Raw genomic sequence first — 15,881 nt, 5'->3', positions numbered from 1 at the left:
GTGTGTGCTTGGAATTTTAATTAATTGTTTATATCGAAGGAAAACAATTTAATGTTTAAAGAAAGACGAACGATTGAGATAGAACTTTTATTTAAATATATTAATTTATTCACTGTACAATCATTAAAATATTGACTTTAATTTTTTGGCATAAAAGTTTTTTTAATAAATAAGACACATCTAGATTTATAAATTTAAGATGGCAATAAACGATTGTGTTCCTAAATAATTAAATTACTTGGCAAATTTGTTGTGTACGATTTAGGAATAGCTTATTATTATTATTAATATCAGTCTCTTTAAAATACAAATTATTTTCTATAAGTGGGATTTTGAAAGGTAGTACTTGCACCTTTATATAAAGGATTTTGCCCAACATCGAATTTTGCTTCTTTACGTTCCTTCTCAAATTTTTCGTACTCAATTTTATCGTGAATAGAAGTAAGAACTTTCCAAATAATTAATAAAATTAATCCACCAAGTACGATACTTGCAATTACACTTAAAATAACGACTAGAATATCAACTGGTTCCGGACATTCTTTATGATCTTGTGCAACAACAATCAGTTCTTTGTTCGCACCGTATTGATATTGGAATAAAATGGCACAACCTTCATCGTCGAAAACGCGACAGGTTTTTATATCATGATTTTCAGTGTCTTCTTCAATTTTAGTAACTGTTGTTGTGTTAAAATCGATACAAACCATTTCGCAGTGAGATTCGTTGTATTTTCCAGTTTTGAAAACTTGACATTCAACGCAAGGATGTAATTCTTCACATCTTTGTCCTGGGCAAGAAGCGCATTCTTCGCAATGATTTCCTGAGTATTTATAACCGTCTTGATTACACTGGCATTCTCCGCAAACGCAATTTCCATGTCCTGAGCAAATTAACCCATTACCAGTTTGTGAAATGCAGGTATCGTTTCTGTTGGAGCAATCGCAAGCATCTCCGGTCCATCCTGGTAAACAAGAACATTGCCCACATTCGCATTTTCCACGATCTTCACCCGAACAAAGTAATCCTTTAATACGTTTGCATGAATAATTATTACATTCACAATATTTTCCATAAATAAATTCTTGTCCAGGTCTATCTTGGCAGATACATTTTCCGCATTTACACGTTCCCAATCCACTACAAACTTCCGAATCGGTAGGTTTCCGTTTACAACTAGAATCGTCTGTTGAAGATGCCGTTTCTTGGTTACATTCGCAATTTTTCCCAAAAAATCCTTTATCGCATTCGCAAACGCCGCAAATTTTCGTTCCGTTATAAGAACAATCCGGCGATGAAGTTACATATTCACCTTGTTTTTCACAAGAACAACTACATTCTACTTCTAATTCAACAATTAAAGATTCCGATACTCCTTCAGGTTTTATTTGAATTAATTGTTTACCCGATGAACATTCTAGTGGTTTTATAACAGCGGTGAAATTTACTGATTTTCCGACTGTTATGTTATTGCAAATGTTATCGTCTAAAGTAAAACATGGGGATTCGTATTTAATGTCGATCGTGCTGGATGAGTTGTCCGTTATTCGAATTGAATCAACAATTTTCTAAAAAAAAAATAATGAATTTTATAGGTTATTTTATTGTCAAAATCATTGAAACAACTAGTCAACAAAAGATGGCGCTAGTTTGAAATTTAAAATTTTAAAAATGAAAAAAATGTATACTTACATTATAATTTTCAAGAACTAATTGTACAACATTTGACGAATCTCTTTCCAGTACCCCAACCACAGAATTTTCAATATTCGGTTTTAAATCGTTGTACCATTTAACAACTCTATCACTACTACCCTGATTTGTCCCGGCAATAGCAAACATAATGTTAATATTATTTTGTTTAGCTACATAATTCAGATGTGAAACTGAAGGGTAATCGTATTGCAAAGCTTTCGTTGTGTAACTATTATTTTCAAGGTGACACATAGCATCGTTTGGTTCAATAGCTCCGGCTAATCGACCATCGCCCGCAACGTGCGAATCCGCATCCGTTGAAAAGATCAACATATGTCTGGCATCTTCTCTCCAACCGATTTCATTTTTGCAAACGATGGCTTGCATTAAAGCGTCAAAACCGCCTTCGGGGAAGTCTAAATTACCAGATACTTTTGCATTACCGACTTGGGTTGAAAATTTTTGATGATCCCTTGTTAAGGAAAGGTGATTTTTGTAACTGTAAGCTGGGACGCAACCTGTGCAAGGTTCATTTATTCTAAAATAGAAAAAATAATGTATAATTAAAGTAATTAAAGAAAATAATATAATCTTACTTGCTTGGATGAGTACTTGTAAATGGAAGTGCAATTTTATCAACAAAGCTACCAAAACCCAATCGAAAATCGGTTGTAATATTTTTCATAACGCTCACTAATTCGTTACCCAATTGAGCCAATTTATCTTTATGATCTGCCATCGATTTCGAAAGATCCATCAAATAGTATAGATCGATCGGATAATTCGCTGCTTTTGAATATTGAAATGAAAGTTTGTATTCTTCCCCACGACGTAATCGCAATTTAACTCTTTGCGGCTTAATTTGGACGGCGGATCCAGTTTTACCATCGTTTAAATCGATATTTTGCGTGATGTTGTATTCGATTTGGGGTGATATTATTTCATTTTCTGGACACCAGTTAGAATTTATTTTCAACGATTTGATTTCGATCTCTAAACGACATTGAGGAGTTCCTGGTATATTCTAAAAGAAAAAATAAACAAATTTTATTAACTTTGTGATCATTAACTCAATATTTACAAAATTAATTTCTTAGAAATTTTAACGTATTCAACATGACAAAACTCAACTTTCCAAAAGGTATTAGTCATTTGTGTATCAGAAACGGATTACTCACATTTGTTGTGAGTAAGAAAATCTTCCAATAAAAGAAATGATTCAAATTTCAAATTATAAATTTTGTACTTACCGGAGCTGAACACCAAACACAACCAGGTTGTTGTATACATTTCCCACAATTTTCTTGATCTTCACAATTTAAAACGTTTTGTCCATAAACCACCGAAATAATTAATAAACAAATTCCTAACACACACGTTGTACACTTCATGATGTTAACGTTCCGGGATTCTTTCGTTATCTAAACCAACCAAGTATTTCGCGGGATATTAAGTTCTGGTTTTCCGTTTCTCCAACAAACACACTCACATCCCGGAAATTCAAATTAAAAGTGTTAAAAATTACTCAACGTCTCCAGTCGACATTCTTCGATAAGAAAAACCGACACACTAAGACAATTTAAACTTGCGTACTGATTTTATACACGGTCCAAGAGTGTGATTCATCGATGTTTCCAAAGCATAAAATGAGATTAAACAGAAAAGGAAGTGATTTCTAATAATACTATAAGAGGAATCGTTAAAAACTATAAATTCTTTTTTGAGTGTAATGCGTATTTTAATAAATGATTTTTAATTGCGGTTTTATGGGTGGGGAGAAACCTTTTGAAAGGTGACATCATTTTGAACCTGTTCAGGTGGTAATCAATACTATTTATGCCCCGGAGGCGTTTCTGTTGTCTCTCATTCTATTTTGTGTTACAAGGTCTTAGTTTAGAGGTCAACGTTAAAGAATACTCAGTGTCCCAGTTAATAATAAATTTCGTTTCACCGTTATCAGATGCTTACATTATTGTTTATTTTATAAAAGTCATTTTTAAATTAATTCTCTAAAAGTACCAAGAAACATTTTTGAAAATCTTTTGAATCTCTTTTCACAAATCTTCTAAAACTTTTTGAAAGCACTCCATAAATCTCAGGCCACGTTTAGAAACTTCTTGATATCGTTGAAAACCTAAAAAGTCCGAGGAAATCTTAAGTGCTTAACCCTTTGTGTCCCGACGGTACTTTAAAGTACCGGTAGTTCTAAACACTCATTTTAAACTGTAGTTACTTATTCGGCACATTTAGAGCTGTCGGTAATATCTACTATACAAGTGTATACAAGAAAGAATCTGTATAAAAAACATCGCAATTCGCACTGTAGGATTTTTAGGTACACTTTAAACTTATTCATCCAGATGTGAGGTTAGAAGTTTAATGAAAAGTGGTGCTGTTGAATTTTGTTGTTCAAAAAGATATTTCTTTGATAAATTGTTATTAGGTGTGATTATTACAGAGAGATTATTACATTTTAAAAAGAAAACATTGAGCTTTAATTTAAAATAAGTCTCATTCCGTAATTTCAATAAACATGGCTTCCAGGAATTTTTAAATTAGCATCTTTTTTGACACTCATAGGTTATACGAAAATGTAAGTTTTATTTCAACTTTTTTTTTCTCTATATTTTTCCAATCCAACCCAACAATTATTATACATCATTTTAAAGAGAAAGCTTTGAGCTTTAATTTAAAAGAAGTTTCATTCCTTAATTTCAATAAATACGGCTTCCAGGAATTTTTAAATTAGCATCTTTTTTGACACTCATAGGTTATACGAAAATGTAAGTTTTATTTCAACTTTTTTTTTCTTTATATTTTTCCAATCCAACCCAACAATTATTATACATCATTGTAAAGAGAAAGCTTTAAGCTTTAATTTAGAATAAGTCTCATTCCTTAATTTCAATAAATACGCTTTCCAGGAATTTTTAAATTAGCATCTTTTTTGACACTTTTAGGTTATACGAAAATGTAAGTTTTGTTTCAACATGTTTTTTGTCAATATTTTTCTAATCCAACCCAACAATTATTATACATCATTTTAAAAAGAAAGCTTTGAGCTTTAATTTAGAATAAGTATCATTCCTTAATTTCAATAAATACGGCTTCCAGGAATTTTTAAATTAGCATCTTTTTTGACACTTTTAGGTTATACTAAAATGTTAGAAAAAGAGTATTGAGTTAACTCAATACTCTTTTTCTCAATATTTTTCTAATTCAACCCATCAATTATTATACATCGATTTAAACAGAAAGCTTTAAGCTTCAATTTAAAATAAATTTTATTTCTTAATTTCAATAAAGACGGTTTCCAGGAATTTTTGAATTAGCATCTTTTTTGACACTTAGATTATGCGAAAATAGGGGGATTGCATATTTTGCTAAATTTGTATTCCAAAGGCCTTTACTGAGTGTATTTTGATAGCGTTTTAATTCTGTCACAAAGTTTCAAAATATTTGACTTCTTGGGACTCAAAGGGTTAAGATACCTTTAGAAATTTCTAAAAATATTGTGCAGAAATTCCTGATATTTCTTAAAATCTTTATAAAATATTTCAATATTCAGAAACTGTGGGATAACTTGTGTAACTTGACTTCTTTGATATCTTTGCAAATCTCATAATCCACTATGAACAGTAGGTCCACCTGTAATGTAATGTAAGCTGCCAACTTTACAGGCAGAGAAGAGGCCTAGGCGCCAAGTATGGCGTAACAAATAATGGGCTGATGATGACCCTTCAAACAGAATATTGTGTGCCAAATTAGGGCTAACACTCTGCCTCCCCAAGGAACTATTTCGACCACAAAAATAGTATAATATTTATTATTGAAATCCAGAAAACTCATCCTGCATCACGAATCCTGTGTTCTATAAACTGCTTTGATCTATTAACTTTTCAATACACGCACGCGGATTGACAGTTCGCTTAATTTAAATTTCTTATTTCGCACTAGCGCCATCTCTTGTTCGACAGCTGATTCGATATTATTGACAGGCAATAATTACAACTCTAATAAATTAACCCGAATGTTTCTAGTTCTAGATTTAATGTTAGTTCTAGAAACATTCGGGTTTAGAATTTTTAAGAAAAAAAATTAAAAAGAAACGTTTTAACTTTAACTGAAACTTTTGGCTGTCATTAAATTGTTTTTATGGCAATTTATCTAATTTACAAAATCACTAAATTCGTCAACGTCAAACGTCAAATTTAGAATTAGTTCAATTTGATATCAAACTAAAACATTTCTATCAATGTCAAAGTTGACATTAAAACTACATTGACGTTTCGAATTAAAAAATCGAATTATTTTTTAAATTAATTAACCGTACGTTTCTTAAGACGGGTAAACCTGAATGTTTACAGTTGGAAGGGTGGGTAATAACAAATATTTAAACTTTCTTAAAAAGAAATTAGGACATGAGGAATAGTTAAATACAGTGTTAGACTCTTAAAATCACGAAAGGATGATACACGTGGTTTTATGAAGAAAGACAACTTGGAATTTAGCAAAATTCTAATCAAGGGAGTACCTAATTAGGTACTCCCTTGAATTTTTCCATCACCCCCAAACTTGGTCAAGTGAAAGTCACTGTATATTATTATTTGTATACAATATCTTTTAATATATTTTAAAATAAAATTTATCAGTTATTGTCTAGCTCATTACCATTGTACACAAACCGCATTTATCACATTTATTATTTACTCGGGAAATGAACGATAAATACAAATTTATCTCTCCACGAAGAGGTTATCAAACTGACAAACCATGAATAATATGTGTTAAATAAAACTTTAATTCAATCATTTTAGTTTTATTCTTATTCTACATAAATTTATTATAATATATAACTTTATAAAAATAATTTTACAAATACAATTAAGAACATATACCTACTAACAATTTCTTTTCTCCCCGAACAATTTTGTCCATAATAATTATAATTAGACGCTTGCTTCTTTTCATTATAACTAGCAAAATACCAACTTTTATCAATTTCCATGATATCAGTAGTGATTAGATCATAATCATTTTCGGCGGTTTCTTTTTCCCGTAATTTCGGCGGTGGTTTCGTAGAAAACGGTGACGTAACTTTAGTAATTTTCGACTTTCCCGACGGCTTATAAGGCGGTTGAAATCCCCCGGGAATTAATAAAGCAGGTTTTTGTACAATCAATTTTTTCTCAACTTTTTCATCATGCAATTTAGACACAAAATTAGGAATCGGTGTAGTTGATGTTGCGACTTGGTTAAAATTTATCGTTGACAAATTAATTATTGACGGAAAAGAAACGTTATCAACAACATCTTTAAAAATATCCTCAAAACTTTTATTATCCCCGCTCGTCTCCAAATCGGGATAAGTAGTATTTTCTAATTTAACCGGAAGCGAAGTTGTCGTTGAGAGAAATTCGGAAATATTTTTGATTTGTTCGATTTCAACCGGTTTTAATTTCGACTTATTTGTGGTTGATTCGTTTTTGGGTTCAACGAAAATATTCGTTTTGATTTTATTTGGAATTTCGGTCGTTGCAGGAATTATTTGATTACTCGGCGTTGGTATAGGGTGAAAATTTTTTGTAAAAAGATAACTTTCAGTTTGAGATTGATCAAATTTAGTTACATTTATTTCGGCCTTTTCAATTTGTATTTCGGATCCTCTTAAATTCGGGTTAGGAATCGGTTTAAACCCTCCACTTTCGGGTAATAACGGAATAAATCCAGATTGAATTTCCGGTTTGGATAAAATCGGAAACATTTTTCTACTTGAATCTTCGCGTGAAGGCTTATTTAAAATCGATATTTTTCGTTCAGCTTGCGGAGGAGTTTCGATTACTTTTAACGGCTTTGTTTCTAAAGTCTTTTTATTTAAATTTCTATTATTAAAAATGTTGTTTAAATTAATCGTGGGGAGTGGGAGCCCAAAAAATGTAAATCCACTCGAACTCGGTGACCCAACGATTTCTTTTGGTATATTTTTCGTGTGATTTTGATTTTTATTTATTGCTGCGTAAATAGTGGGGGTGTTCCCCAAATTAATTTTTTCGGTTGAAGATTTGTGCTCGATTGGGAGATTTTTGACGTCGTTTAAAGTCTCGTTAAGATGGTAATCGATGTATTCGTCATAAAAATAATCGGAATCTTCCGGATTAATTTGATTCTTTGTGTTAATTTTTTCAGAATTATTCGATTTCATCCATGGGGTATACAAATTAGTCCCATCATAAGGATTCGGTAAAGATAACAATTCGCTTTCGCATCCTTCGGCTACAGGATCTAAAAGGCGCGATTCTTGGAGGCAATCATCTCGTGATAATCTTGAATCAATCAATAAATTTCCATCGATACATCTTGGCCCTTTCGTTAATGACTCCTTCAACCAAGCCCTTAACCATAAAAGACTACAAGTACAAGCTAAAGGATTTCCGTCAATATCCAAAATAGCTAAATTCCCCCTCAATTTATTTACAGCTCGTTCAGGGAATGACATCATTTTGTTATTTCTTAAACTTAACACTCTTAATCTGGGCATTTTATTAAAACTAATCCCTTTTACACCACAAATTGCGTTATTATCAATTTTTAACTCAACCAACCACTCCATGTTGTCTAAATTTTCTGTTTCAACCTCCACCAGGCGATTATAACTCAAATCTAACATTTCGAGACTTTTTAATGTGCCCAACCCGGCTTGGTTCATTTCAAAAATTAAGTTATTGCTTAAATTTAACATTAATATATGAGGGATTTGGTGGAACGCGTTTTTGGCGATTTTTTCGATTAAATTTTTTTGTAGCTCTATAATTTGGAGATTCCCGAGATTGTTGAAGGCAAAATTAGGGAGATAACTTAATTTGTTATCGTTTAATTTAACGTGTTTTAAAGCGGGAAGTGAATTAAACGAATTCGTTTCGATTTGGACGATTTCGTTGTTGTTTAAATAAATAATTTTTATGTTTTCCAAATCCTCAAACGTCGATGATTTAATATTTTGAATTTTATTGTTTGATACTTTTAATTCAACGAGTGATTTTAAGCTTGATAAATTAATCAACTCCTTTATTTTATTGTTGGTTAAATCTAAGTTTTTTAACGATTCCAATTTACTTAAACTTTGAGGTAAAGTTGTTAATTGGTTAAATGAAGCGTTTATGGTTTCGATTTTATTATTTTCAAAAATTGGAAGTTGCTTAATTTGATTTTCGCTCAAATCGATCATTTTTAAGTACCCGTTATTGTTAAAAACGTTTTTTTCGACCTCAATTAACTTATTTCGTTTCAAATTTAGCGCTTTCAATTGAACCAATTCGTAAAATAAATATTGTGGGATTTGATTTAATTGGTTTCGTTGCAAATCCAAAATTTCCAAGTTAATCAATCCACCAAAAGCGGCATTATTTACATTTCTTATTAAATTATTCCCTAAAAACAACTTTTTTAGTCCTATTAATTTCCTCAATCCATTTTCTTCGATGTATTTTATTTTATTCCCGGATAAATCCAACAATTTCAAATAAGGCAACTCTAAAATTTGGCTCTTTTTATCCGGCAAATTCGAAATATCATTATTTTTTAAATGCAAATACTCCAAACCATTCGGTAAAAACGGTATAAATCGTTTCAATTTATTATACCCCACATCAAGTTCGTACAATCCAGCTAAATCATTAATTAAATCACGCAAATCCTCCAATTTATTATGCGAAACATTGACGTACTCCAACAAAGGAGAATTCGAAAACGCCCGAGGATTAATAAACTTAATCCCGTTTAAACTCAAATCGATTCTTCTTAACGAAGGTAAATTCCTCAAAAACCACCCATCAATTACATTAAAATAATTTCCAGATAAATCTAATCCTTTTAAATTTGGCAAATCCCAATACGGATAAACATTTTCATAAAAACTATCCGATAAGGAATTATTTTTTAAACTTAACTCCCTCAAAACGGGTAAATCAACAAATGCAAGTTGATGAATCTCATTAATTAAGTTGTAATTTAAATTTAATCGCTCTAAATTTAAGTGGCCCCGAATTGCCCCCCCAGGAATTGATTTAATCTGGTTATAACTCAAATCTAAAAAGGCTAAATTGGGGAAAGCCTCAAAAATCTCGCGAATTTCCAATCCATTTAACGTTATTTCGTTATAACTCAACCAAAGATCTCGAATCCTATTTGAAGCTAAAACACTCTCCGGATGAATATTCTTTATATTATTATAATTAAGATTAATCGTTTTTAACATAGGTAATCGGTGAAAAACACCTCGATTAATTTCTTTAATACGATTATTCGAAATTGATAATAAATTTAGCGATGGCAAATCAATAAATGTTCCTTCAGTTAACTTTTCAATATTATTCCAATCTAAATGTAATGTTTGTAAGTTTGGTAAATCCCTGATTGCTCTCCCAATCATTGGAGCATCATTTAATTTATTTCCAATTAAAGAAAGTTGAGTTAACGATGGTAATCTTGTAATCGATCTTGGGTGGATAAAAGACAACCCGCAATAAGAAATGTTTAAAACTTTTAACGCTGGTATATCTTGAAACACATCTTCTTCCAATTTATTTAACAACAAACTCCCAGATATTAAAATTTTTTCTAACGAATTAACTTGCTTAAAATTTCTCGGTGATAATTCCATTAACATGGAGGATTCCAATAACAAATAATTCAAATTTGGTAAATAAGAAAAACTGGGTAATCTTTTCAACATGTTTGATTGAATCGTCACAGCTTCCAGAGTAACCAATCTTGAAAGGCAATCGTCTGGTAAACTTTTTAATTCCGGCTCAACTAAGTAAAGTTCCATCAAACTATCTTCTAATCCGGTTAACCAAGAATTTGAGACACGTTCTAATCGGTTATAACGTAGCATTAAACGTACAACCTTTAAGTTCGCAAAAGTTTTTCCTGGAAGTGCTGGTAAATTGTTATTCTCTAAGATTAATTCATCTATCGAACGATCTATTTGTTTATTGATTGATGGAAACGCCGAAAGGACTCTTGTCAAATCACTATGTGAACACCTAAAATAGTTTAAATTAATAAAAATAATCATATTAAATTAATATACGGAGATTTTTAATAATTTTCATCTTAAGAATAAATTTAATTTTGTAGTAAAATAGCGCCATCTTTTATTGAGTATCACGAATATAAAGGAGTCAAAAAAATGTCATTACTAATTAGTTAAGATTGGGATCTGAAAGTCAGGATATTAAATATTTTCAATATGGCTTGTCTTAGACGGAATCCGTTTATATCTATAACCAAGGATCTTATATTTTATTAAAAAGATGTAAAGGAATTAAATTATAGGTTGGCAACTCTGAAATTTGACAATTAAATTTTGTAATACTTATATGTCATTTTGTGACTTTTGTAACCTCTTTTACCGGTTTATTCATAAAGATGTTGTTAACAAATCCCAAGAAATTTTGAACCAACAAGTTTTCTCTATAGATTGTTTCTAGTTTGGCACTAAAATTAACATTAGAACTAGTAGCATTTGGGTTTCATCCTACAACTCTTGAACGGTTAAACCCGAATGTTTCTACTAAAACTAACACTAGGACTAGAAATATTCTGGTTTAGTTTATTGAGACTTAAATTTTGCACAGATGTAATTTGGGTTGCATAAACATATTTTTTATTTTATTAATTTTGTTAAATTTCTATGTTAACACCTAAAATAGTTTAAATCATATTAAATTAATATACGGAAATTTTTTAATAATTTTCCTTCATCTTAATTATGAATAAGTTTAATTTTGTAGTGAAAATAGCGCCATCTTTTATTGACTATTACGAATATAAAGGGAGTTACAAAAAATGTAATTAGTTAAAATTGCGCTCTAAAAGTTAAGATATTTTGAGATATTAAATATTTTCAATATGGCTTGTCTTAGAAAGAATCCGTTGTGAATAATTTTTCAATATGTTATCATTAATTTAATTAAAGAGATGTAAGGAATGAAATTGTAGGTTGGCAACTCTGAAAGTTGACAGTTAAAGTTTGTAATACATTTATGTCATTTTGTTATTATTACCTCTTTTACCGGTTTATTACCTAAATTTGTACATAGATTAATTCAATTCTTTTTAGTACTTGCGATGGTTAATCGACACAATCTCATAATACTTTTTATGGTAAATTGATTGTCTCTAAATCAGAAAGATAAATCATAATAAATAGTAGGATTGTGGATATTAAAGTTCAAACCAATTTTTTTATTGATTCTGGATGGTGCAGCTTGAATATAATAAAGGAAAGCACACACAACATTTACATTTACCATTATAAAAAGAAAATAATTGTCTGAAAAGTTTTAATCTTTTGTTGACAACTAAATTGAGGTTATATTTGACATATTAAACGTCAATTTTAAGTTACATTTTTTTAAAGTAAAGAAATACTAAAATATTTTTGGTCTTATTGCAGTCCACATTCAAATGTACATTTATTGTATTAAAATAACACAGTCACAAGGAAATGTATGTGGTAGGAAAAGGACCATTTTATTGAGTCACTCCACATTAAAATCCATCCAGTGTTAGTACTTCAGAAAACATAGTCAAAAACAGTGCATATTAAGAGAAAAAGTAAAAACATATCCTTTGCTCTAACTATTTTATATATTAAGAAGTATAGATCATAAAAATTTCCGTATATTATTATTATAATTAAAAATTATTTACCAAATTTGATAATCATTAATTCTTTCTTGACATCTACATGGTAAAATCGTTTCTTGAGATGGACACTCCGAGATAATTCCCTTAATGCAAATTAAAAGCCACACCACCACAAATTTCTTCATTTTAAAACTTCTTGAGTATCTTCTCTCCACAACAACATGATCACCAATAAACGTTTCAAAAATCGTTTTTTGTAATTATTTATTCTTTTTGTAATTTCCGTTAATGTTACATCCACACCTAAAAGTATTGAAATGCAATACTATTGTTAACAAAATTGAATAAACGATTCTAATCAACTAGGTACTAATTTATTTTCTATTGGGGCAACTGACCGTTTCGAAAAACCGAATTTCACTGAAGAGAGGAATAATATACTAATGCAAAATGTTTGTGTATAAAGTATTTTAAAGGGGGGAAAGATGATTCTAAAGATTTCTCTATGTAAAAAGGAAAAAAATGAAGAAATCGTGATTGTAAATTGTATTATTTTTTCGTTTGAAAAAACGATGTTATTGTTGACGGAACTAATAAGTTTTCGTGTTTCTTGTTAGAAACGAATTGAGAAATGAACTGGGCCAATTTTTGTCACAATGCAACGGATGCGTTTTGTGTGTTGTAAGCTATTGTTGATGACCAAACCGATTGTTGAAAGGAAGATTCTCGTAATCAGAAGTTTAAGAACAATGGATAGATTTTTTTAATTAACTTCGTTTTCAAAAAATATGTCTCTTTGAAATTAAAGTTCTGTCATGGTGCGTTAGTCAAACTGATTTTATGTCCTAGCGGAATCTCGAAGACATTACACAACCCAAGCAATGTGAAATTATAAAAAGAACAAATTTTCTACCGTTTTTTCTTTCAAGTACGGTTTTTGAGTACTTAATACTTTCAAAAATTTCTAGAAATACTTCAAAACAACTCATTCATAACCAAATTTTCCAATTCAAATAGGATTCCAATTAATTCCAAGTTTAACGAAGTTGCAAATTACTTCTTTTAGTGAAAGTAAAAGCATTTTTGTTTTCTTAAAAGTTTTTAGTGGAGATTTAAACGTAAACGACCCGGACGCGTAATTTTAATCGTCGTATACGTAACAGAGCGTCGGAAAGCGTGGAAAAGACAAGAAGAGTAAACCTACTTTTTACACCTGAAGGCTTTTCTACCGGATTGTGCGAAAAAAAAACTTTTAATGTTATGATTTCAAATAAAATTGTTTGATTTGTTTATGATAAAATGTTTATTACTGATGTTCTTAGAAAACAAATAAGTTGCCATAAAATTTGTTAGGGAAAGTTCTATTTATAAAAACCGTAAAGCGTAAAGTGTGGATAATGACTGGAAAAACAATAATGTATTGTCTTTTTACTTCTTTTTTTGAAATAAATTTGATTAATCATTAAAAATGAAATGATAAAGCATTTAGCAATAAATTTTAAAATTAAAAGTTACATACCATTAATCATTTATTAACTAACACTTTAACAACAATAAATTTAAGCAAAACGATGCAAAAAGGCACTTATTTTAAATTTAGTACAATAAAAATTTTCGTAGCGCAAATTGTTCCTTGCAAAAACAAACTCAAAGTGCTTGTTGAGAACAGAGCTTGGTATGTTCATTTTACACGCGACTGCTTATGAAAAGAGGTAGCGCTCTAGTGAAAAGTGGCGATAAATTGTCTTCTAAAGTCTTAGGACACCTAGAATATGATATTTTAAGGGTAAAGGTACCCTTTATTTAATATAGTAGTCGTTAAAGTCGCATAAATAATAAAGTATTGTTAAATAAATACTATCATTAAGTATTTTGAAAATGAGCTTAGATGCTTTTGAAAAAATTTAAATTGTTAGTTATAGTCACGCATAGGTAGGCAACCACTATTGCACACTTTGTATTAGCAAATGCTTAATTTATTCTATTCCTGTTTTGATATGTTGTTAGTTTGACTTAATAATGTTCATAATATAAAACAAAGATCTTGATCGAGTTTAACCTCTATAAAAAACTAACACTATTAGAAATATTTTGGTTGAAACTAAAATTTTGCAAAGATGTGATTTGGGTTGCATAAAAATATTTTATCATCTCATTAAATTTCGCTTTAATAATAAAAAGAAAGCTAAAACCTTTTTAAAATTTATTATCAATTATTTATTTTTTTATTGACCAGCTTACAAAATAATTAAATTAAATTGACAAAAAAAAATTCTTAAAATTATTTTTTCTTTTCTTCTTTCTTAGCATCTTTATCCTTTTCCTTTTCTTTGTTGTCCTTATCTTTTTTCGCCTCTTCCTTTTTACCTTCCTCGGCATCCCTATTAGTCAATTTGTTATTAATCAAATTGTGCAAGGCAACAATTGACCTGACCATAGCTGCTAAATAAACAACAAGCATTTGATCGTTATTTTTAACATAAAAAGACTTATTAAAAGTATCCTTGTTAATATCTGGTAGTAAATTAAAAATGTCTTGTAGCTGATATACGATTTGATGGTTAATGGGGAGTTTTTCTTCGCTGACTTGTATCAAATAATCCCTAATGTCCCTTAATTGACAATGAAGTCCTTTTAAACCCAATAATTGATTTGTTATTCTTTGAGATAAAGTTCCAACCGTTGTATCTTTTATATCTCTTAAAAGATGTTCCACTCCAACTTCTTCAGCTTCTTCTGCACCAATTTCACTCGGTACATGTTCAAACGTTTTAGATGTAGGTGAACCATCATCGTGGACCTCTTCAACTGCTTGATATGCTTCGGTAGGTAATCCTAAGTCTTTCGGTTTTGCATCAATTATCACCAATACTGAATTAGGACAATATCTTCGTATTAATTCATTTATGGCTATGTCGTTTTGATGTAATTTTGGACCTGTATGGTACCAACCAACCACTTTTTCCCTTGCATTAACTTTCTTAAACATCCCATACATATTTTCTAAATAATCATGATCCAAGAACCATACAGATTTATCTTTATCATCTTCATCAAAGGGAACTGCAAATTATAAATATTATGTATATTATATTATAATTGATGAGTAATTATTGTTAATAATAAAATATTAAAGTAATAAAGACCTGCGAAGCTATTTGATATATCAAGAACCCCTTTAGCTCGCCAGCAACCCAATAACACGCCGACGACACGTTTTTGATTACCAATTTTTCCCATACGATTAAAATGATCCACCACGCTTAATAAAACAAGGGGGTGAACCACCACTTTGCTCGTTGTGACCTCTTGACTCGGCATTTTTAATATACACACTGACGAAAGGTATTGAAGATGACAACAAATTTTTCAGTTCTGTCAAACGTCAAATTTATTTTAGGTTAAGTTAGATGCAGGAATCTATTTTATCTAGTTTAAAATTAAATTTTCATTTATTAAATTATTAATTATTTGTCTTTTTATTATTTTATTTTTACATAAATTCTATAGGATCAACATTAACGCAATTATAA

At 30.1% G+C, this 15,881-nt stretch overlaps 3 protein-coding genes across 3 annotated transcripts; all 3 read right to left on the bottom strand.

The window, feature by feature from the left end:
• Nucleotides 1-73: 73 nt before the first annotated feature.
• On the bottom strand, nt 74-3,394 carry LOC111424793 (integrin beta-PS-like). The gene is made up of 4 exons (XM_023058479.2): nt 2,946-3,394; nt 2,292-2,719; nt 1,693-2,233; nt 74-1,568 (listed from the first exon to the last, which is right to left on the bottom strand). The coding sequence occupies exons 1-4, from the start codon at nt 3,084-3,086 to the stop codon at nt 312-314; spliced, it is 2,367 nt and encodes a 788-aa protein (XP_022914247.2). The 5' UTR covers nt 3,087-3,394; the 3' UTR covers nt 74-311.
• A 3,105-nt stretch (nt 3,395-6,499) lies between these two features.
• On the bottom strand, nt 6,500-14,049 carry LOC111424811 (artichoke). The gene is made up of 3 exons (XM_023058499.2): nt 13,868-14,049; nt 12,412-12,651; nt 6,500-10,739 (listed from the first exon to the last, which is right to left on the bottom strand). The coding sequence occupies exons 2-3, from the start codon at nt 12,531-12,533 to the stop codon at nt 6,554-6,556; spliced, it is 4,308 nt and encodes a 1,435-aa protein (XP_022914267.2). The 5' UTR covers nt 12,534-12,651; nt 13,868-14,049; the 3' UTR covers nt 6,500-6,553.
• A 489-nt stretch (nt 14,050-14,538) lies between these two features.
• Nucleotides 14,539-15,751, bottom strand: LOC111424797 (regulatory particle non-ATPase 8). Its single transcript, XM_023058484.2, has 2 exons — nt 15,495-15,751; nt 14,539-15,411 (listed from the first exon to the last, which is right to left on the bottom strand). Exons 1-2 carry the CDS (start codon nt 15,667-15,669, stop codon nt 14,630-14,632), a joined length of 957 nt encoding a protein of 318 aa, XP_022914252.1. The 5' UTR covers nt 15,670-15,751; the 3' UTR covers nt 14,539-14,629.
• Nucleotides 15,752-15,881: the final 130 nt, after the last annotated feature.

Source organism: Onthophagus taurus, chromosome 6 (genome assembly GCF_036711975.1).
Source record: "Onthophagus taurus isolate NC chromosome 6, IU_Otau_3.0, whole genome shotgun sequence".
Lineage (NCBI taxonomy): Eukaryota > Metazoa > Arthropoda > Insecta > Coleoptera > Scarabaeidae > Onthophagus > Onthophagus taurus.
The sequence above is the reverse complement of the archived record's forward strand: the minus strand, read 5'-3'. Positions and strand labels throughout refer to the sequence as shown.

Coding starts and splice junctions, on each gene's coding strand:
- LOC111424793 (XM_023058479.2), bottom strand. CDS start 3,086: ATGAAGTGTACAACGTGTGTGTTAGGAATTTGTTTATTAATTATTTCG. Junction 2,720..2,945: donor GTGTTTGGTGTTCAGCTCCG/GTAAGTACAAAA, acceptor TTTTTCTTTTAG/AATATACCAGGAACTCCTCA. Junction 2,234..2,291: donor ACAAGTACTCATCCAAGCAA/GTAAGATTATAT, acceptor TTTCTATTTTAG/AATAAATGAACCTTGCACAG.
- LOC111424811 (XM_023058499.2), bottom strand. CDS start 12,533: ATGAAGAAATTTGTGGTGGTGTGGCTTTTAATTTGCATTAAGGGAATT. Junction 10,740..12,411: donor ATTAATGATTATCAAATTTG/GTAAATAATTTT, acceptor AAACTATTTTAG/GTGTTCACATAGTGATTTGA.
- LOC111424797 (XM_023058484.2), bottom strand. CDS start 15,669: ATGCCGAGTCAAGAGGTCACAACGAGCAAAGTGGTGGTTCACCCCCTT. Junction 15,412..15,494: donor TATATCAAATAGCTTCGCAG/GTCTTTATTACT, acceptor TATAATTTGCAG/TTCCCTTTGATGAAGATGAT.